Source organism: Haemaphysalis longicornis, unplaced genomic scaffold, assembly GCF_048455015.1.
Source record: "Haemaphysalis longicornis isolate Haplotype H1 unplaced genomic scaffold, Haemaphysalis longicornis Haplotype H1 scaffold_9, whole genome shotgun sequence".
In the NCBI taxonomy this organism is placed as follows: domain Eukaryota; kingdom Metazoa; phylum Arthropoda; class Arachnida; order Ixodida; family Ixodidae; genus Haemaphysalis; species Haemaphysalis longicornis.
Window position 1 is genome coordinate 132,410,922 of NW_027526460.1, and position 22,219 is coordinate 132,433,140.

General features: G+C 48.0%; 1 protein-coding gene across 1 annotated transcript; it reads left to right on the forward strand.

The window, feature by feature from the left end:
* The first annotated feature begins 140 nt into the window (after positions 1-140).
* On the forward strand, positions 141-21,440 carry LOC144152543 (uncharacterized). Its single transcript, XM_077683838.1, has 6 exons — positions 141-478; positions 4,564-4,703; positions 5,225-5,354; positions 10,376-10,465; positions 11,589-11,695; positions 21,282-21,440. The coding sequence occupies exons 1-6, from the start codon at positions 311-313 to the stop codon at positions 21,322-21,324; spliced, it is 678 nt and encodes a 225-aa protein (XP_077539964.1). The 5' UTR covers positions 141-310; the 3' UTR covers positions 21,325-21,440.
* Positions 21,441-22,219: the final 779 nt, after the last annotated feature.

Here is a 22,219-nt window from a genome sequence, read left to right on the forward strand (position 1 = left end):
AGCAGGAAGGAGGCCAGCCGCCGACTCCCAGATGGCGCCACCTGCCCCTTTGTTTTCGGTTTTTCAACTCGCACGGAGCTCTATGGTTAGGGGAGGAGGTTGTGGTTGTAGGTCTGGTTGTTGTGTATCGCGTGGTATCGCGGCGTCGCGTGCATCGTAGTTTTCGCTTCGAGTCGTGACAGCGGTGCGCCAATTTCTCGCCCCCAGCGTATGCATTACTGCCCTCGTTTAATTCTTTACCGCGCAGGCCTGAATTAGTTTCCGGCAAGTTGAAGAAAATTGTGTGATCACTGCGGTGAGATGGTCGATCATGCAGTCACCATCGGACAGTGAGGATGAGCTAGACTTGAGCGAGATCGACATATTCGCCACAAAACCGAGGAAAAGAAAAGACTCACCTTCGCCAGTAGCATCATGCACGACGAGCTCACAAAACGTCGCCGACGAGCCTGCGTCTGTTCGCAGCGACTTGAAAGAGGTAACTACCCGCCGGTGCTCCAAAATGATGTCGGCGTACTTGCTGAAACTCCGCTGGCGACATTGAAATTGGAGCCGAATGAAAGCTAAGCACTTGGCTGCTAATTATTCGCCAGCCTCGGCGAGTTGTCCACAGTTTCAGTTTTATTTGGTGGGTCACTGTTTCGTTAATTGGCTCCAGTTGTAAATACAGAACTACAAAATAGTAAACAAGTCAGTGCATGTTCGCTGTAGCGAGGAATTCACTGTAAGAGGAGCCTCTATAAACACTTATTTCAGCCACGAGATTTGCTTGGAAACGTAGTCCACCGAAAGATTTTATAAAGGTAGAAGAATCTTGTAAATGGCATTGACCGTGTGTGTCTATTCTGGGCTGCAGATCATCGATGACAGTGATGTATTGTGGTGGGTCAAAGTTATGCTCTTGTTATTCATTTAAGAAAGGTCAACATTTCTTCTGTGGAACGACATTTCTTCCATGGAAGAATGTCTGATCGCGTGCCCTCAGCAAACAACGCGAGACGGTAAATCTTCTTTGTCGTCTCCTTTCCTAGTGTCCATGTGTATGTGCGCTACCATCAAGATGTTCCAAACTTATTGCGAATTAGTAATCCTACTCCTAGCTTGACCTTGGTAATGCAGAACATGGCTGGCACGCATCGCTTATGAAGCCTCCATAGTACCGAGTTCACTGAGGCCAATATTGCATTCACAACTGCTCGGTGAGGTTGTGCCAGAATAATCAGCAGTGCTCTAGAACAGCATAAACCGGTGCTTTATCCTGGAAACAAATGTGTGCTATTTGTACCAAGCATATGTGCGTGCTGAAAAGAACCATGCTGAATATGGACCTCAGATGAATGGTTTTTTGAGTGAGGATGTGCGCTGGGCATGAGCTCTTGGCTTCCAGTTACAGCGACCTTTATGTGAGAGTCAGTGCTTTGTAAAGAGCAGAAACAGAGAAAGCTAATGCTCACTCACATATGGAAAGGACTCGTGACTGCAGGCTTCAGTTCAAGGCAGGAATTCAGTGACGAAGCTTTTGTTTTTGTATTTTTATTACCAGGTACATAAAAGGTAGGTCGGTTGAGAAACACTTGAAGCGAGTAGCAGTTCACGGCAGCACAAAACGTGAGACAAAGCACTGGCTTGCTGCATAGTAAGTATGCTGCAAGCAAGTGTTGCGTGGTACTGTTTTGTTCGTTTTTTTTTCTGTAGTTCTGCCAACAGGCTGAGACATATACTCAAGAAATAAAAGTATAAGTTGAAGTATGCCTCTGAGGAGTGCTGCTGATGCTTTTTCTCTTCCAAATTTTGTGCAAAGCTTTTTACTAAATGCTCCAAACAATTTCTCAGTCAACAAAAACAAAAAAGTTCTGAGCTTCAGTTGGTGTCCTTCGTGGGAGTATCCTCTGTACAAAACAAATGGCTTTGGAATTTAATAGGTACTGCATGGACAGTTGAGATGCACCAAACGTATTTTATGGCGTGTGCAGTCTTTGTCAAAATTTTCTAGGCCAAGAGTAAGCCTTCAAACCACAGGGAATTCAAAGAATAAGCTTGACCTTTAACGGCGACAAAATTATTTTCTGACAGTAAGGAAGAAAGGTGTTTTCTCTAGCTTTCTGGCAAACAACATTTCAGCCTCGCTTGAGACGCACGCTTGCGCATTCAATTTCCTGTGGCCTGTGCACTTTCGTCATGGTGTAGAAAATTTTTACAGACTGTACATGAGTGCTTGTGGTGTTCAGGTGTTAGTGCACATCCTGAAATATAGGTAATCCCACGTTTGTCCAAACATGATGCCCACACCTTCGAAAATCAAACAATCTTGATGTGTCACTGTACTCAGAGCGGCAAAGGTGTAATACATTCCACAACGTTGTGTGGCCTACTATCTGTGGCGACCAGCTGCTTCAGTAGCAGCGAGAATGAACAGTCGGCAAAATCTTTGCCAAGGGGGTTGAGCCTGGAGTTCACAGGGAGTTAATATCTTTGCTGAACAAAGGGCGTCTCCAATTTTACGTGCCATGTACTGCCAGCCTAGACTTGAAGCATGCATTGGAACTGCAGTCTTGCCCGGATGCAACTATTAAATAGATCCTGATCAAAAACAGGGGAAATCTCTTCCATCGTCTTATCCATCGCGTGTGTGACCTCCTACCTGTGTAGGAGAGCAGCTGACTCTCGCTGCCACACCTTAATCGCATTTAAGGCTTCACTTTGGGCTAGTTGGGTATTCATTGCTAGAAGAAACAGCACAGAAAACTTGGACGCAGTAGACGGGGACATGCGCTGTCGAACAACTAAGGAAAAATTTATTCGAAGTGATTACATATAGACACGCACGTGCGTAATCTGACAACGGTTTGAGAAGGAAAGGAAAAACTAAAAACATAAACTATGTGAGAAGGACACAGTTAATATTTAAAGGAGCCATGAAGAGAAAATGCAAGTTGGTTGTATTCGAAAGATTTCGTGTTTTATAGTGCCCCCAGCGCTTGTCCGGATTCAAACGGTGCTTTATTCACTGAGAAATTAAACAATTTAGGTTAAAATTTTGATTTTCCCGCTCAATCGTGCGTTTTCGTGGTCCCAAGTGACATCACTGAAACCGACCGCTCTGCAGCCTAGAGTACCTTCATTTACGCATCCGCCGTACAGGGTAGAGACACGTATATGCTGGCGCCGCCATTTTCGGTTGCTCGCTCGCCGCCGAAGCAAGTCATTGTGTCAAAACCGCGCTAAAATTATCGCCGCAACGCGGTTTACTGAGGAAGTTTGAATCATATTGTCTGTTTCGCATTGCTAGGTCTCGTGGGAAACGAAAAGAATAACGCGCTGAGCCCGTTGGCCCAATTGCGGCGGCACGGGACCGTTCGAAGGTTGTCTCCACCCTGAACAGCGGTGTTGGTTTGTTCCCGCTTTTTTTTACGTTCCGTAGCCTAGATGGCGCCACCATACCGTGGCAAGCGTTTGGTTTGTTTTTGCCCGCATTTAAACCTGGCTTGTTTTTGTTCTGGGAGAAAATATTCGTTCCCTGAAACAGTGCTCGCTCGACAAATGGGGTCACGTAAGACACCGTTGCTTGCGTCAATCGGCCAGTGTCGTCTGAGACAACCCCAAGCCCCGTAGTGCTGTGCAGCGAAACCAGGCATGCTGTGCGCAGTACGAACAGCAGAACGCATCAGTACTTCTATGTTTACATGTGCTTTCGTAACTTCCACGGTTTGTCCCATCATTCTTATTGCTTTGTAAAGAATGTGCCCTAAATTTAAGCGCAAATCGCTCGTTCGTCTAGTTTGTAAGTTCTACTTTATTTGCGTCTGCTTCTGCCAGCCTCCGCCAATCGCACAGCTTAGCCCATGTGACGACATAGGTTCTGTTGCGGGAAATGAGCTGGTGGGTCGCATGACCATTCCCGTTTTTCCTAATTATGTAGCTTATTTGAGCGAAGTTTACGTTAAAAGTGGTGTCAGTATGATTCTAACGAGACAATCTTTTGAATGAACCAAACTTGTGTTTTCTCTTCATGGCTCCTTTAAAAACAGCCATTCTTTCTCTTTTGGTGCCTGCCAAGGTGGCACTCCTTCAGCAGGAAAAAGAATGGCTGTTTTTAAATATTAACTGTGTCCTTCTCACATAGTTTATGGTTTTAGTTTTTCCTTTCCTTCTCACACCGTTGTCAGATTACGCACGTGCGTGTCTATATGTAATCACTTCGAATAAAATTTTCCTTAGTCGTTTGTCAGCGCTTGTCCACGTCTGTCTACTGCGTCCAAGTTTTCTGCGCTGTTTCTTCTTGCTAGTAATCGCATTTCTCTTTTTCCTCGTCATCATAATACCTAGGTATGTCACCTTTTACAAGCATCACAGCTCTAAGTTCAGTGGCAGCAATGACACCTCTTCGCCTCCTTCTTTTCCAACTAAACGTAGACAAACGGACAGCATTTGGCAGACGCTTGTGCAGTTAGCGAACATTTCATTGGGAACCGGCCCCTGGTTCATTGAAGGAAGGCTGAGTCTGGTGTTTGGATTGGTCACTCGGCCAGAGCTACTCACATGTGTGGGTGCCCTGTGGTGCAGAGGATAGCGGTTGCGAGTCTGGAAGCAGGGCGGCTGCGTGAGAGGAGTGCGGCCATCAGCCGGCGAACGGAACAGCGCCGGAGGGCTCGCGAGAGGAGGCGGCAGCTGGCCGCTGCAAAAGAATGGGCCGACTCTTCGAGGTGAGCCCACATCTTTGGGATGGGCGCAGGTCTTTCCAGAATTGACCATTGAGACCAGAAGACGGTGCAGGTGCAGTCTCTAAGTGTGCCAAAAACTGCAGGGGCATCTGCGTACCCATATGGCAAAAAGCTTGATTAAGGGGGGCTCGTGGCTCTTTGATCAAAAATGTTTCTTTTTACGGTGATGATGATAAAAATTGGATAACATATGTAGTTTTTCATTCTGATTGTAGATGTAAAATTTTTTTTGCATAAAACGACGGCATTCAGTTTATTTGGATTTTTATATTTGATTTTTTGACAGCTTTCGTAAAAAAACTGCTGGAGTGATGCAGCTGAATCAGGTACCAGTGAACTGTGCACAAATGAAGGAGTGCAATAAGACTAACATTATCATTCTATCTAACCTGTAGTAGAAGTTTTGAAGATTGGGCTGGGCAGGTGGGTGAGAAGGCGGTTGCTTCTTAATCTGTTTGCTTCTTAGACATGGTCCCTCTTAATCTTCCCCCTTGGGTTTTCAGCGGTGATCCTGTTAAAGAGACGCCACAGTGCGAGGGAGGGGAGCAGAAGGAGTGGCAGGAGGTGCGTCCCTTCCTGACGGTCAACGACCACCTGACCGGTGCGGTCCCGCAGGGGAGCTGTGGACCCAAGGTGCGCTCTTTGTACCCACCTCTTGCTCTCCCTCCTGGGGTGGAAAACTTAGTTTTGTAATGGGTGGCTCTGTTAGTTGAACTCATCCCATGCTTCTTGAAAGGGACCTGGTTTATTAAGAACCAAATTAGAGTAACTGATCTGAAGACATAAATGAGCCTTCATGTACAGCTGCTTGAAATTCTCAGATGTGAAGCTGTTTTCTTTCTTTATTTTTTCTTTTAGTATAACAGATATTGGCAGATTTGTGCTTTGACAGTATCTGCTAAGCTTTTAAAACAACTGCGAAAGGGGTGCCTACAATTTTTGTACAGTTACTGCATGTATGGATCAAGAAGTTGCGCATGGGTTGTTCCACACCTTGAGCTGGCCTGCATCAAAAGTTACGAATGTCTGAACATCGCGAATAACAATTCAAATTATATATCTTTTTACGCAACCATGAAGGGTAGCAGTGAAGTGGTAACGAAACAGGCAGAGTTAGTAATCACAGATTAGTAATTGTGTAATTTTGCGAGCCCTGCTATTTACGAAGATAACATTCCTTGTCGTGCTTTGATGGCTTGGAGGGCAAGCACGTTACCAGCAGCAGTGCATTGCGTTCGACCTGTTCAACCCATATGGTATACTTGTCCGAGCTACATTCCCATCTGTGTGATAGTTGGAAGTTGTCCCAAACTATCGACAATAGCTTGCTTACTGATGGTTCCCAGTGTTGCCAATCTCTTGCCCGCATAGCTTACTTCACCTGATTGTCATCTAATATGGGGGACTGCAACCCACCCCCCACCTAAATTGGGCAAGTAAACTCTCTCCACTCTTTTATGAAAATGAAGGAATGTTGCTGCTTTGGCTACCTCATAGTGTGTAGCCACATCCAAGAACTTTCAGCTGTGCATGCAATACGGAAAAGTTATTAGAGTGACCATATTCCTGTAGGTCGAAAATGGGACACACCAGTGGGAAGGAGGGGGGGGGGGGTAAAAAAGACAGGCTTGAGATTTTGAGAGAAAATTTATAACGGTTTTAATCTAAAATGTTACATTTTGCACTAAGCCCTCACGTGGCCCAAAGCACGGGAAAGCAGTTCCACTCACAGATCTATCGCGTGCGTTCATTTCGAAGTGCCTGCTTCTGGTCCTTCGTTGGTGTATTTTGCCGACGATTTGACTTTTTAAGCAGGGCTCTACCCTGTGAGACTCGGTTGTAAAATTCTTCGCAATCGTACAGAAAATTCAGTTGCACAAGAAACATTGCACGCAATGTTGACAGCAGGTTGATGTCCACATTGACTTTACAACAATAATAATGAAAAAAAGAACGCGCTCCAACTAGAGCTGTGGTTCCGGGAAAACACAAGGCCAGTTCTGTGACACGAAAAATCGTAGCGCAGTATATATCCCCTCTCACAGAGTCTAAAATACGGGAAGAGTTCCAATCTTGTAGTTTCTTTTCAATGCTTTGGTTGTCAATGGTCCACGTGGTGAAGTAATGCCTCTTCAAAGTTGTCTTTGGCAAGAAACTTCAAGGCGTGCTTTGGCAGAAATAGATCTAAATTTTACTCTCTTGGCAAATATTTTAAAGTACACAGTCATACCTGTAAAATATACTTGTAGTGAGTTGGCATTCTTTATTTGATCAAATTTCTTGGTGCCAATTTTGAAACTATGCAGTCCTGCGAAAACGGGACATGATTGTGTATTAGGACAAAAAAATTACACCATCTTCCTGCGGGGAACCATGAGGAGGATGCGAAGCATCATGGGGGTTTCGTGTAGGTTCCATTGTGTTGCCGTTATGTTGTTTCATTTATCGGAGCACGAATGGGAACGTAGTGTGAACCCCCATGTAGAGACAGAGAAATGTAGAGACAGCGAAGAGACCGACACCCGCGTTACCTGATCGAACACCTCCTGGTTCTCGTCTTTCTTTATTGCGTGCTCACGCTCCTACCCCGCTGCCCGCCCTCTTCGTCCTCTTCTCTGGTTGAGCTGCAAGGCACCTGGCGCTTCCCGCCACAGCTTTCCCACGGGAAATTAAACATCCTCCTCTAAAGTTTTCAGTTCGTCGTTTCCGTTGACGTTCAGCTTCGCGTGCCTTCGTTGTATCAGTAGCTTCTTGACGTAGTTTGAATGAGTGAAGGACATAAGGCGCGTTCGTAGCACATGCTCCCGTCTCGGTTTGTAGCGCAGTGGGAAGAGCGCCACGTACCTCCCGTTGCGGCCAGAGAGTCGCGGGATCGAAACCGTGCGCCGCCTAACTATTTCTTTTTACAGTGGACTGCGCTGCCGTCAGTCCAAACGCTGACGGGGCTGAAGAGACGTGCATGTGCAGTAGAGTGCAAACGGCGGACAACAACAAGGGAGGGAGGGACACAGCCCCGAGCATGAGATGCTTCGCATCTAAAAAACGGGATGGCAGAAGTCGACCTCAAAAATGGAACTGTCCCGGCCAAAACGGGATGTCTGGTCACCCTTAAAAAAGGAGACTTACATCTTGCAGGATTCGTTGTGTGGCAACTTGATGCAAGTCATTTACATTCTGTTGCCTTGCCTGGAGGCATCCGCAGTAAGCTTGTACACCTTCGCCCTCTGTGAGCAGCGAAAGAGGTTGACTTCTGCAGTCAATAGTGTACCTGCCATTTTTGTCTTAGAGGTTTTGCTTTTTGGGGGGTGTTTTGATAATTTCAACTCCGGGTCAGCCCTTAGGAAGTATTAAATACCAAAAGCAAATTTTTTTTTTGTTTGTGTGTGTGTTCCAATACCTACAGTTAAGCGTATTGTGTCACCAAGCACATTTTAGAGGCAGCGGCATCAGCACGTTGGTGCCAAATTACCGTAAGAAAGTTTGTGTTGACCTCGCCTGCAGACAATACTGCTTACATGCGTGGCCCTAAAAGGACTCTACAGACTGAATAACTTTATTTTAAGCCAAAGATCGTACGTTGTGCAATTGACTTTTGCTTTATAACAGTACCTTGTTTAGAAATAATTACAGCTGGTATTTCTATCTCCCACTTCCCTCCAAATTTTGTCGCGACATAAAAGGGCATGCCACAAAAGGTGCTGACCAGCGCAAGCTAGCGAATGAGTTAGTCACCTGGGAGGTTTAGAAAATACACGCACACTTAGCCAGAGTAGCGACCAGTAATGGTCGGATGGATGGCTTTGACGTGTCGTCACTTCCACACATGGTCTTGTAACAGCTGCTGGTGGTCGCATACATTAATAGGTATGTATGTTCGCATTAAGGCGGGACGAGATTTTACATTCACCCACTTAGAAGTAAGAGAGGTTTAGGTGCAATGTAAGTCAAGGCAAAACATTTGATTGAAGTCGAAATGGGAACAAATCTTACCCACCACGGCAGTTAGGCACCCTGTTTGGTTGGTGATACTTAAAGACAGAAGCTACTGTTTCTTTTTAAATGCTCAACAAGGGTTTTATTTATTTCACAATTGCATCTCCTTCCCTTTCTGTTCCTTTCCAAAAGCTTTGCCAATCGCATTTCTCTCATTATGATTTGCAACGTCGTAAACCATAGGTAGTTAAATAAAAACTGCACGGCACCGCAATACCCATTTTCAGCATTATTAAGGGCCTTAAAGGCAGAATAAAAAAAAAACGCCTTTGGTGACTCGCTCAGTTTCATTCCAGCCAACCGAAGTGTTTCTTAACAAAGAAACGTAAAACATATTGAACAACTTTCAAATTTCGTTCCAGAGTGACGTAACATGGGCGGGAGTGACGTAATGTGAGCCAGCAATGGCAAACACAGGCCCACAGTCAAACGGAATGAGGGGCTCTGCTACAATCGCCCAGTGATGTTTTTAAGAGGTGGCTTTGGTTGGCAGCTGCAAATCGCACAAACAAGGTCGTGTGAGGTCACAGAGACTTTTCCCGAAGGTGGTAGGGGAGTTGCCACTGCTTCATCTTCTTTCCTTAATTTGTTCGAAGTTATGTGTTTGAGGTTTGCAATAAAGTTGGACTTTTCTTCACGGCCCATTTAAAGGGGCCATGCAGACAAAATACTACAAGTTTGTTTTATTCGAAAGATTCTGTGTTTCATAGTGCCCCCAGTGCTTGTCTGCCAACAAACGATGCAGTATTCACTGAGAAATTATTCAGTTGAGGTTAAAATTTTGATTCTCTCACCAAATCGTACGTTTTCGGTACGTCAGCCATGAAGTTATAAGAGCGGACATTCAAATGAATTTTTAGTGTGTCATTGGGCTCTGCAGCCTTGCTTACTGTCAGTCATCCCAGATGGCGCCACCATACTCAGCCATGAACCGTTGTCCGGCGTTGCTTCGTTTGTGACCGTGTTTGCCCCTGGCTTGTTTGGTTTTGTTATGGTAGAAAGTAATAATTTCGTGAAACATGGGGTATGCTCGACAAACAGGGTCCCGTAAGACAGCGTCGCTTATGCCAATTGGCCAGTGTCGTGTAAGACAACTCCGAAGAGGCGGCCTGGTGTGGAGCTAAAACAAGCATAGTGAGCCCAGTACCAACAGCAGGGTGTTTCGGCACAGCAATGTTTATTGTGTATTTTCGTAAGTTTCATTGTTTACCCCATCATTATTACTGCTGTAAGATGAAGGTGCATTGCATTTAAGCACAAATAGTTCGTTTAGCAAGTTTATAGGCCCTCCCTAACTTACTTTTGCCGGCCTCAGCCAACCCCACAGCTGGGCATATGACACCATAGGTTCTGTTGCGGGAAATACCGGTAAGCTAGTGGGTCGCATGGCCATTCTCTTTCTTCCTCATTATGTAGCTTATTTTAGCTAAGTGTGCGTTAGAAGTGGTGTCCCTATGATTCTAACGAGGCAGTCTTTTGAATGAACCAACTTGTGTTTTGTCTGCATGGCCCCTTAAAACAACTGCTGCTGTCATGAGTGGCACGTTACTTATATCGCCGACTGATATGGGGCAGGTGGTTAAGGCACTGGTGCGGTTGTGGCAATTTGTCATGAGTGGCCTTGTGAAAAGAACACGCCTTGTGACTGTGTGTGCGCCCAGACGGAGCTCGAGTCCCTGGTGGAGGGGGCCATTGCGGAGGGGGACTTTGACAAGGCCGAGATGCTGAGCGACCATCTGGCTAACAGGCAGGTGAGCAGACAAAAACTAGAGGGGCCAGTCGCGGCCACGATATATTGCTGGACAGTTACTTCACACTTTACATGTTCATACGTCGTATGTATTCGAGGACTTATCTCTTTCGTTACCGCGGGCAATCGACCAATTTTGAGGGGTCTAACAAAACATCTTTTCAGACAAAGTGGCACAGATGATGGCGTCCTTTCCCTTTAGGATGGCGTAAGTGTGCTGGCCAGGATTAACGTTGACCACCTGGGGATTGTTAACGTGCGCCGAAATCTCGTTCACATGGGCGTTTTTGCTTTTCACCTCCATCAGAAAAGTGGCCGCCGCAGCCGGGAATCAAACCTGCATCCTCGTGCTCAGCAGTGCAACACCTTAGCCACTGAGTCACGTGGCGGGTGATCGCTCGCTTTGTGTGAGTCGTCAATTAACAAGGGCCAAGCATAAGATCGCATCGTATAATCGAGGTTCTTAATGCCTTGTTGCTACAGGGACTTCGCCGGGACTCTACTAGTCCGTCATAATACCCGGGGACATATACCTGGGGTTCCAGTGTGCACTTCTTGTACTTACTTGAGGTACCTGTATTAAGTTAAGGCAGTGTGTGCCAGATTATTGTTCGAATGCTTTGACGTGTTGTTTTAATTTCTTATATTTCTTTGTACTCTTTTATTATCAAGCACTAGTAGTGCATGAACACACAGGTATGTAAAGCTCTTAAAAGTTATCTTTTTTTTGCGTGGCTATGTTTTAGGAGCTGTATTCACACTAAAGAAAGATATTCATCTACCAAAATGCTTGTTCCATTTGCACTGTTTTTGCTCTTTGTGTTCAATTTGCACATCTCTACCTCATTCAAGGAATTAGTTATAAATACCCGTGTTAACTTTTCAGCCAGTGCATGTCGGGACAGAAAATAGGCAGAGCATTTTTGAGAGTCCTTGCTTTATTCCCAGTGAAACATTCCGTGCTGATCAATTACAGCCTGATTAGGGGACTGTAATTGATAAAGACTAAGCAGGAGGTGTCTTTGGCAAAGGAACTTGGCAGGTTGGCACTAACAAGGTGGCGGTGTGAGGGGGGACTTAAGACTGCCACTCACACGGCGATATCTCCCTACCCGCCCCAACAGTTTGCTGTGAAGATTGCCAACGCATTTGCGGCCAAGCGGTATGCAAGTGATCTCCAGGCCAAGCGGCGGAGAGACTATGTCAAGCGACAAGCCAAGCTCTCCTGGGGGTGAGTCTGGCGATCGTCTATTCTGAGTGCTCGCGTTCGTCAGATTTTTCAAATACTCTCTGAGCTGCGAAAAACAAAACAAAAGGAAGCTCAGGTTCAACACTTCTAAGCCTAGTTGTTACCACGAGCATGCGCAAACACTGTGCACACAGTGTGTCGTGAAAGTTTGCCTTTGCTTGCGGTTTTGTAGCCAGCTGCATAGGTAGTTGGATTCCTCCTTTCACTTGCGCTGAAGGTCAGGTACTGAGGGACCAAGCAGTGGCAAAGCAGTCATGTTACCATCGCCTATTCATGTGTCACTGCAGCGGCGAGGCTCCAAGCAAGCAAGGCGATAAGAAAGATGCGCGCACCAGTGAAGGGTCACTTGCGATGCGACAAATGAACTTGAAAGATGCAGCATTTTAGAGCTTTCACTTTAATATAAATATACAGGCGGGGACACAATATTCCAGACCACGCGAGCGCGTTGCGAAAACTGTCGCTGTGCACTCTGGAGGCACGGCCCCTGCTGTCGAGACAAACCTGGTACGCGTGCACGTCCTTGCTTACTCCAGGCTCGAAAGTGTTCTCGCTTTCAGCAGCCGCGCTTCAATAGGGTACCGCGGAGCGACGCCTTTGTAGCATCCATTTCGCAGCGACAGCCATTCTACGGCCACACAGGCAAATTCGTCGGCTTTTGCGCACGTTTTCATCATGTTCTAACTAACCGTCCCTCGGAAAATTTCTTTTGTTTGTTTGTTTCAATACAGTTGGGTAAACAGCAAACATCAAAGGGGCAATTCCGTGCAACGATAGGTCAGCATGCGGGGTACTGACTTGTACGCAAGGCCGCAGATATGTAATCGGAGCACACAGTGTCGCACAAAGGCATCGGATACTGACGATCAAAGCTTGGCTGCAGAAATCAAGAATACTTGCATGCCTGTGAGTATGCAAGGACACGCATGCACGCTGCAGCAACCGTCTCGTTAGTGTTGCATCATGGCCGCCATGGGTGCAGTCATAGTTCATTTCACCCGATCGACCCAATCATAGAGTTTCATGCAATAATAACTAGAGGGGAAACCGGCGCTAGTGTCAATTCGAACTCCAAGACGGCACTTACGCTTTGATGGGAATGGTGGGTAGTTCTGGAACCGGATTGCGTAGGATCGAAACGGGCCTAAGGCTGCGCAAACTGTGTTTTTTTTTGACAAAAAAACTCTTATTGCCCGATTCTCCATTTACAAATTACATGGCGAACAAAAAAGTTAGTGACCAAAAACTGGTTTTGTGCGAAATAAAACAGCATGTTTAAATAGAAAGCAAACACGGAGTCGAAATGGTTTGCGGAGTACATTTGCCATTTGCCGCCAATTACGGCAGGACGCGGACTTCTCCAACAACTGTTGGTAAAAGTTTCGCCGCTTGTAGTTTTTAATATTAAGAAAAGTTTTCTGCTCCTAAAAAGAAACCACTTTTTGGAGAAGTTATTCTAGCCTGGATTAGTGACATTCATCGAGCAGCGTTCCTATCAGCCGCTGGTACTGCTGGTCTACGCTGTAGGAGCCGGCGTTCGCATGAGAGGTGTGGCTGTTCCAAGCAATTCGCAACCGTCATCAGCTTCGAAAGTACATTTCTCTGCCAAATGAGCAGCGCCGCAACTCCTAATTCGCAGGCAACTTCGCCGCACACAGCGCCGTCATTTATGTTTTCGTGCTCACTGTGCCGGCAACGAATTGATAACCCACCCAATTCGCAACTCTGGTTGTAAAACATTCCACTCAGGGCGACGTCAGTGCACGCACGTCTTGCAGTTCAAGGAGAAACCTATTTTTGAACGCTTCTTCCAACACCCCGCATAGACAAGCAAATGCGTTCATGTAAGTCCAAAACGAAAACAAAACTGCCTGCACGATTCAATCCATAGCAAAACTTTCTCCAACGGAAGGACGATCTGCGTCGCGCCACACGTGCCCTCATCCCCCCGTGTGGAACGGACCTCCCCAGTAGACTTGCTCGCTGGGAAGAGGTTTTGCTGCGCAGACTTCGCGTTGGAGTGGCGCTTGCACCTGCTGTGACCCGGGCGTGGCCACCACGCTACCATGCCCCGTTCGACGACACCTGCCCCTTCTGCACAGCTCCGGCCGCACAAGCTGACGCGGACCATCTCATATGGGCGTGTCCTTCACTGGCCTCAGCCAGAAAGCGACACCTGAGAGGCACAGGCCTCCATCCTGGAAGACCCCCCGACCTTCAGCGGTGGCTCTGGGGACCCCACCACCGCTCCCTTCTTGACTTCCTTCGAGAGGCCGGGGCCCATGTATATTTGTAAATAAGTTATTTTTATGCCAACGGGCATTCTACCGCAAAAAAAAAAAAAAAAAAAAAAACTTCGACATGCCATTGAGCGCCAATTTGAATTCACAACTACCCATCACGCCCATTGCAGCGGACGATCGCAGCGCCAGATTCCTCTCTAGTTGTTATTGTATGAAACTGTATGGGCCCAGTTTTTTTGGCCACCAGGGGGCTGAATAGTGTGTAAGCACTCCACATGGGCTCCATCTTTTCCAACCGTTGGTGGCGTAATTTCTACGTGTATCCCAGTGAAAATCACCACGACGTGTATCTAGAGGTCTCCGCTACTACGGGACACCTTTCTTCAGAAGATCGGACCAGCGGCTGGCTCACACAAGCCGCTTTTCTCATCCAAGGCGGGGCCGCCCCGCTAACCCTACTCAAGGCTTCGCCTCACCGCGGCGGAACGGCAGCGGCGGCCTAGTTCCAGCTGGCTGGCACCCCCCCCCCCCCCCCCCCCTCCGCACCCCCGGGCGCCGCCCAGACTCGCGGGTACCTTCCCCCGAGGACCACAGTCACAGCATGGAAGGCATCGAAGTGGAAGGTGAGCCCATCTCACCTCAAGAAATCACGAAGGAGGCCGGGTGGCTCGAGAGCCATCGCCGTCGTGGCGCACGAGCCCTCACAGAGCTAAGCACAACCTCGGAGCTCCAGCGCGAGCAAGGTGACGCCGGCTCCCGCTCTGGGAACAGGATTTCACGTGCTCAGCAGCAGCTGCGCCGGCAGAAGCGGATGCCACGGCAGCCGCCCCTGCCCAAGGAACACATCAAGGTTGTGCTCCGACCGCGAACGGGGCTAGACGTTACCAAGGTTAGCAACGCGGGGTTACGTGACGGAGTGCTCCGCGCGACAGGCCTCAGCTACGAGGAGGCATCGGAGGATCTTCTTCGCATCAACTCTATAAGAAACATCATCGTCGCCAGCACTCCCAGCGTACAGCGAGCAGAGAAATACATTGCCGCGCAAGAACTTCGACTCGGAGAGAAGAAGTACGAAGTCACCGCGTACGCAGCACCCCCTGAAGACACCGTAAAAGGGATTATTCATAATATCCCGGATTACGACAGTGCAGAAGATATTACTAGAAGCCTCGTATGCCAGAAAAATCCCACCATCCTTCAAGCAAGGAGGATGGGCCGAACCAACTCGGCCATCATTATTTTTGAAGGCAACACGGTACCATACTACATTTACTACCGTGGAGCCGAATACAGGTGCTTCTTACACAAGAAGAGACACGAAGTATGTGATGCTTGCGGCAGGCTTGGACACCGCGCCGATGTCTGCCCGGCCCCAGAAAACAAGATTTGCAAGAGCTGCGGCACCAAGGCCCCAACCGAAGATCACGATTGTGAACTAAAGTGCGCGCTCTGCGGCCGCGATCACCCGACCGGCGACAAAAAGTGCCCACTTCGTTTCTGCACCCCCTACCTTCTCAAGAAGCGTAAATGGGAGAAGAGACAACGACAAGAAAACTACAGAAGACAGGAAGACGACTTACGTAACACTATACTGAAGTCACCCAGCTTCAAGCAAGACTGCAACACCAACACGCGTGATCGCTCGAGCTCCTTCCCACGCCTCTCTTGTGAAGACCGACAAAGCAGAAGCGACACCTTAGCAGCCGACCACTCTACCGGAAGCCAACGTCGGTCGAGATCAAAGTCGCGGCGCCGCAGCCCCAGCACTCAGGGTGCAAGACGCAAGTCCAGATCCAAGTCCCGAAATGGAAGGCATTCACAAGGCAGCGATCAACAAAACAAGGTGAGCTGGGCTAGTGCGGTCTCCCACAGCAAAGCTCTGTCGAATAACATAGAAACGGAGGACAGAATTAGCCCAGGGAGGGCAGAACAGGAATCCGAAATTGTAAAAATCAAACAGATGCTGGAACTCGTTCTTGCAGAAAACAAATTGCTGAAATCAGAGTTATCCAAGCTCAAAGGCGCGAGCGATGGCACGACACCATCCTCGTCCAAATCAGTCGCTCCCTCTTGCAACTCTGGGAAGGTAGCAGGCAAAACTGGGCCCCCAAAGAAGCCATTGCGGGCAACAGAACCACCGCAAATTGCGATCCTTGATAATTCGTCTAGCGATGAGATGGAAGAATCGAAGTCAGATTCTCCTCCATCGAAACGCAGAGCCAAGGAATTAGCTTCAGATCAAAGCCATGCCCCGTCGGGTGGAAATAAATACGTTAATGAAGGAACGCTCCTCCAATTTGGTGAAAAGCTTACCGAGACAATTAGCGCCACGCTTGGCGCCAAATTCGACGCCCTTGCCGCGAGTATTGGAACTCAAATCGCAGCGCTGAACGCCAGAGTAACAGCTCTAGAAGCCGCCATCCCACGCCTCGGAGCTGGGCGGGAAGGGTGCGCGGGTCCCATTAAAGCCACCAAACCATATTCCCGACCCACATTGGTGGAAGGCACAAGAACTTCTCTTGAGTATGCATCGCCCATAGATTATGCAGCAGGGAAAGAGTAACGCGCTGGTCTTGTGGCAGTGGAACTGTCGGGGGTTCCAAAAAAAACGAGGTAACTTAGAACAATTTATTAAAACTACAGGTTCGGAAGAAGCGCCGGACGTCGTCTGTCTACAGGAAACTGGCGTCCAAACAAAACTCTCAAACTATAAATCATTTAGCGATTTGGAAGAGGGCGCGTCGGGTGAATGTCCAAAAAAGAAACCAATAGCAGCCACTCTTGTGAGGCGGAACCTTCCGGCCGTGCGTCGCGACATCGGAGAGGACACGACGTCTGCGAACCACGTCCTTGTAGAATTAATCCCAGATAGAAAACACAGGGGAAGCAGCATTTTTGTACTAAACATTTACAGCTCCCCCCGAAGCAACCACAGATTCGCTAAGCTTTTTCGTAAAGTGTTAGACTTAGCTCGAGGGAGCACGATAATTATAGTAGGAGATTTTAACGCCCGCCACACGGAGTGGGGATACAAGCGGGCCACGACTAAGGGTAGGAACCTGTGGCTCGACGCGCACCAGGAGGGTTTTTCCCTGGTGACAGACTCGGCGCACCCCACACGAATGGGAAATAGTGTTAGCGATGATACAACTCCGGACCTTACGTTCACCAAAAACACACGCAAGGAAGCCACGTGGCTAAACACACACGAAAATTTAGGTAGTGACCATTATATCATCGCTATCACCGTGGAGACTAGGATCGCCAAGCACTATGGGAAACAACTTAGGATTGTTGACTGGGATACCTTTCGCAAGATCAGGGACGCCGAGCGTGTCTATGATATAAACGATGTCCCTCTTACAAGCGACATAGACGATATTCAAGAATGGGCAGAACAACTGCACAGAGATACTAAGCAAGCCACCAAGGATATCCCGGTAGAGGCGGATCTTTACCAGGCTGATGCTAAACTCCTACACATGTGGGAGGCCAAACAAGGCTTACAAAAGAGACTCCGAAAACAAAAATTAAATCGTAACTTACGACGACGTCTTGCCGCCCTCAATAGGGACATTGAAAACTACGCCAATCAACTGATGCGGCAAAACTGGTACAGTACATGCGACAGCATGGAATCCCAGATTGGTCTTGCGAAAACTTGGAATCTTCTCCGCTGCCTCATTGACCCGGAAAGTAGCAAGACCACGCAAAGGCACAACTTGAGTATTCTGCTTCACAGATTTGAAGGTTCCGACAAAGAGCTAATTGAAACAATTCGACAGAAGTACATAGGGGACTGCTCCGCAGAAGTGCTCCCGCCATATTCAGGGACCGGGAACGAAACCATGGACCGCCCCCTCACGGTGCACGAAGTACGAGGTGCCATTCACAACCTGCGAACCCGCTCCGCCCCGGGTCCAGACGGCATTACAAATAAAATGCTACGGAATCTGGACAACAATTCTGTCGAGGCCTTAACCCGATACATGAACGTGTGCTGGGAACGGGGTCAAATCCCGGGCCAGTGGAAAACCGCGAAGGTAGTCATGATTCCCAAATCAGGCAAAAAGCTCCAGATAGAAAACTTAAGACCTATATCTCTTACTTCATGTGCCGGGAAACTTATGGAACACGTGATCCTCAACAGAATTAACAAATACATGGAGGAAAACGGCCTATTTCCACACACAATGATCGGTTTTCGGCCTAAACTCTCAACACAAGACGTGATGATTCGACTTAAACATGACATCATAGACGGAGCGCATTGCTCACCACTAGACACCAGGGCTATACTGGGAATTGATCTTGCGAAAGCATTTGACTGCTTAAGACACACGGCCATCCTCGAAAACCTAACCAAACTGGGTCTAGGCCGAAGGACGTACGATTACGTTAGCAACTTTCTTTCGGACCGCACGGCTACGCTCAGCGTAGGGGGTATTCAATCGGATACGCTGGAACTGGGGAGCAGGGGGACGCCGCAAGGCTCTGTCCTCTCTCCGTTCCTGTTCAATGTAGCCATGATTGGCCTCCCCGAACTCCTGGATAACATTCACGGCTTGCAATACAGCCTGTATGCAGATGACGTCACGCTGTGGGTTCCAGGTGGCAGTGACGGACAGATACAAGACACTACAAAGGGCAATAGAGGTAATAGAAACTTACGTGATCCCTCGTGGCCTGAACTGCTCTCCAGAGAAATCAGCGCTTCTACTCTATCGCCTGACTAGCAGGGGACGCCGGACAGACTCAGTACCTCCGGACATTCAGCTCTTTACATGCGGAGGCCAACGCATCCCGACAGTTTCAAGTATCCGAGTCCTGGGCCTCCGCATCCAGGCCAACGGACACAATTCAGAGACCATACTCGCTCTTGAAAAGAGCGTACACCAAACAACTCGCCTGATCTCACGAATAGCCAATCGACACCACGGGATGAAAGAACACAACCTCGTGAGATTGGTACAAGCCTTCGTCATTAGTAGAGTAACATATGTCGCCCCATTCCTGCACCTGAAACGCGATGAAGAAGCCAAGCTAAATGCCATGATAAGGCGGGTTCAGAAACAGGCCATAGGGATCCCGTTAACAGCTCCAACCGCACGGTTCGAGGCACTCGGGCTTCACAATACCCTCAGCGAGATTATCGAAGCTCAAAGGCTGTCACAGCGGGAGCGACTTATCCAGAGTCTAACCGGCAGACATATCCTCAAATTACTTGGCATTTTTCCCGCAGGGATACCCCGAGCCAAAATAGACCTACCAGCGGAAATAGGGGATCGCATGCACATACCACCGCTACCGAAAAACATGCACCCCGTACATAACCAAGAGCGGCGACAGGCCAGGGCCAAAGCCCTACACAAAAGATATGAAAAATCAGAGGACGTGGTATACGTAGACGCCGCTGATTACATTGCTCGCGACGCCATGGCACTCGCAGTGGTCAATTTCCGTGGGGATTCAATTGCCTCATGCTCGGTCCGCACGACGGACACAGAGGTGGGTGAAGAGGCGGCCATCGCCCTGGCGATGACAGCTTCTCCAAAAATTAAATTCATTGTTAGCGACTCTAAGTCGGCTATTTTAAATTATTCGAGAGGGCGAATTTCACCCGAGGCGTCCCAAATCCTAAAATCTCGATCCCATGACGAGAGGAATGGGAAGATATACTTGATATGGGCACCGGCCCACTCGGGCCTGGCCGGAAACGAGTGTGCGCACGATGCGGCTCGAGGCTTTACCGACCGAGCTGGCGTCGACACTTCTGACCCAGATGCTCACTCGCTCCGCTGGACGGGCAGAGACAGGCTTGTGTCTTACAGGGAGCTGACTACTCATTACCGGCTTGAACGAGCCCGCTACCCCCCCGCTCATCCATCCCTCAGTAAAAGGCAATCTGTGGTTTGGCGGCTTCTTCAGACGAACTCGTACCCGAACCCCGTCGCGTATAGTCATTGTTATCCTGGACAGTTTTCAGATAAATGTCGGAGATGCAAGGAACGGGCCGATCTTGCACATATATTATGGGCATGTCCTCAGGCGACTCCTCAGAGCCGCAAAATTAGCAGTAATGAGCAGTGGGAGACCGTATACTGCTCAGCTCAGACCCGGCGAATCAAGCCTGGGCCGTCCAGTTAGCCGAAGACGCTGCTAGGACCCAAGGGCTCCTGGCCGACGCCTAGGGTGGAGGTCTAGCTCTCCTCCACAAACTGGACAAATAAAAGTTATTTCTCCCTCTCTCTGTATGGGCCCAACTGCTTCCTCTCACTGACTAGGCAGAATCACTGCAAATTATTGATAGTGGCTTTGACTTGTCATAAGCGGAAGCGGTTTGGTCAGTTGGGTAAAATCAAGACAGACTGATTTCTTGCAGATGCGGAATTGCAAGGCGTTCCGGTGTCCACCCCTAGGTGTGACAATTTACGCCTGCTGGTGGTCTTTCCTTTCCTTTTTCTTGACAATAAATTCATTCATTCATTGCACCAGAGATGATTGCTGTACTGGATGGGAGCAGTCTGCCTCGATTTTTACCCAACCGTCCAAACTGCTTCCGCTCACTGACTAGCCGGAGTCACTATCAATGATTAACCGTGACTCTGTCCAGTTAGTGAGCGGAAGTGGTCGGGCCGATTGGGTAAAATCAGCTATGACTGCACCCATGGCGGCCATGATGCAACACTAACGAGGCTGTTGCCACGTGCCTCATCGGTCTTAACAGCAGGTGCCTGCTCTTCTAGGAATGCTTATAAATGATAATATTTAGTTCATTTTCCAGTTAACAAAACTTTGTACATAGTGAACCATGCAATGAGTGCACGAAGATTCAAGCTGTGCACTAAGTATCAGTGCAAAATGCGAGCGGATATTTATTCTCACGAAATTTTCATCAAGTTATGAACCTTCGAGCTAACTTCGCAGTGTCCGACTTCGTTAACTGCGACACGCATTCATGTAGCGAGTCTTTCGACTAAGCAGACTACGAAAGGTAGACTAAATATGCTGTAAATGTTCATACGTCCAGTTGTTGTGCTTGCACAAGAAAGGGGTACAACATCCAGTACGACCCAATATGTGCTGGTAGGTGAAATTTATGGGGTATTATGCCTTCTGTGCATCGCATGATACAGTGTTGCAAATTTTACAGTATAAAGATTTCCAGTTGAAGGCGTAGATAACCTGGGTTACGCACGTTTGTTCACTGGAAGATTTCATGTTTTTCCCTGAGTTTTGTTTGGGTTGCTGGAACCAAGCAGTGAAGTGTTGCCTGTTATTGGTGATGCGTTCTCAGTGGTGTCTGGCCTTTTGGTGTTTGGCAGGTTCGAGACCAAGGAGAGATGGCAGATGAAGGGGAACATGTGATCCAAGCACTGACCGTGTGAAAGGAGGGCCCATCTTGCTGGCAGGGGGGCCAATATAATGTTACGCAGCCAATGGCAATAAATGCAGTTTATGTACGCATGCACCATTTTTAAAAAAGTGTTCCTGGTCATGCATATCTTGTGGGGCAACCAGTGTACGGGTGGTATGCATGTACTGTTAGTGTTGAGTTGAAAGAAACTGATTTACGCATAAACTTGCATCTGTAAACAAGGCGATTGCCGATCTACAGTTCTAGGCTGACTAATTTTGAAGCATTGTGCTGATGTAAAACACTCCACATTACGCACAAAAAGACTCGGTGACAGCAAATAGCCAGTTGAACAAAAAAAAAAAAAAAAAAAAAGAGGACAGGTGTTCTTTTCAACTGTTTTTAAAAAGCGTACTGGTGAAACATGTACTGTATTGAAAGTTGAAAGTATCCAGACTAATGCACTTGTAATAGCACATCAACAGGCTGTCACAACTTAATCATATCTGTTTAACTCACCTTGGCAAGATACGGAGCAACCAACAATTGGCAACTTGCACCATAAGTGCCTTTCTCAGAGGAAGGTTCCTATCAGTTTCCTTCTTGCCTTTGCAATTTCTGCATTCCAGAAGTGCAGATACCCGAAAGCACTGGAGCAGCTCTTGCAGTGCGCTGGCAAATGTTCCCTACTGTTTGTCTTGGCTCGTGCTCCCTAGGGTGGCCGTCGAAGCACGCCCTGGTTTGCGCTTTGCAGGACTTTCCACGTGCCGAGGTGGTTTGGTCACCGAAAAGGCCTTACTTGTGTTCCTTTAGGAGCTTTTTGCAGTTGGCTGTCAACAGAAGAGCAAGAGCAGAGCTGATCAAGCTTGCTCAGGGCAGCATAGAAAGTGAAGCACTACAGTAAAA

What these genes read in the sequence shown, in the direction of transcription:
- LOC144152543 (XM_077683838.1), top strand. Translation starts at nt 311, where the DNA reads ATGCAGTCACCATCGGACAGTGAGGATGAGCTAGACTTGAGCGAGATC. An exon ending in GAATGGGCCGACTCTTCGAG is followed by an intron (nt 4,704 to 5,224) that starts GTGAGCCCACAT and finishes TTGGGTTTTCAG; the next exon opens with CGGTGATCCTGTTAAAGAGA. An exon ending in ACCATCTGGCTAACAGGCAG is followed by an intron (nt 10,466 to 11,588) that starts GTGAGCAGACAA and finishes CCGCCCCAACAG; the next exon opens with TTTGCTGTGAAGATTGCCAA.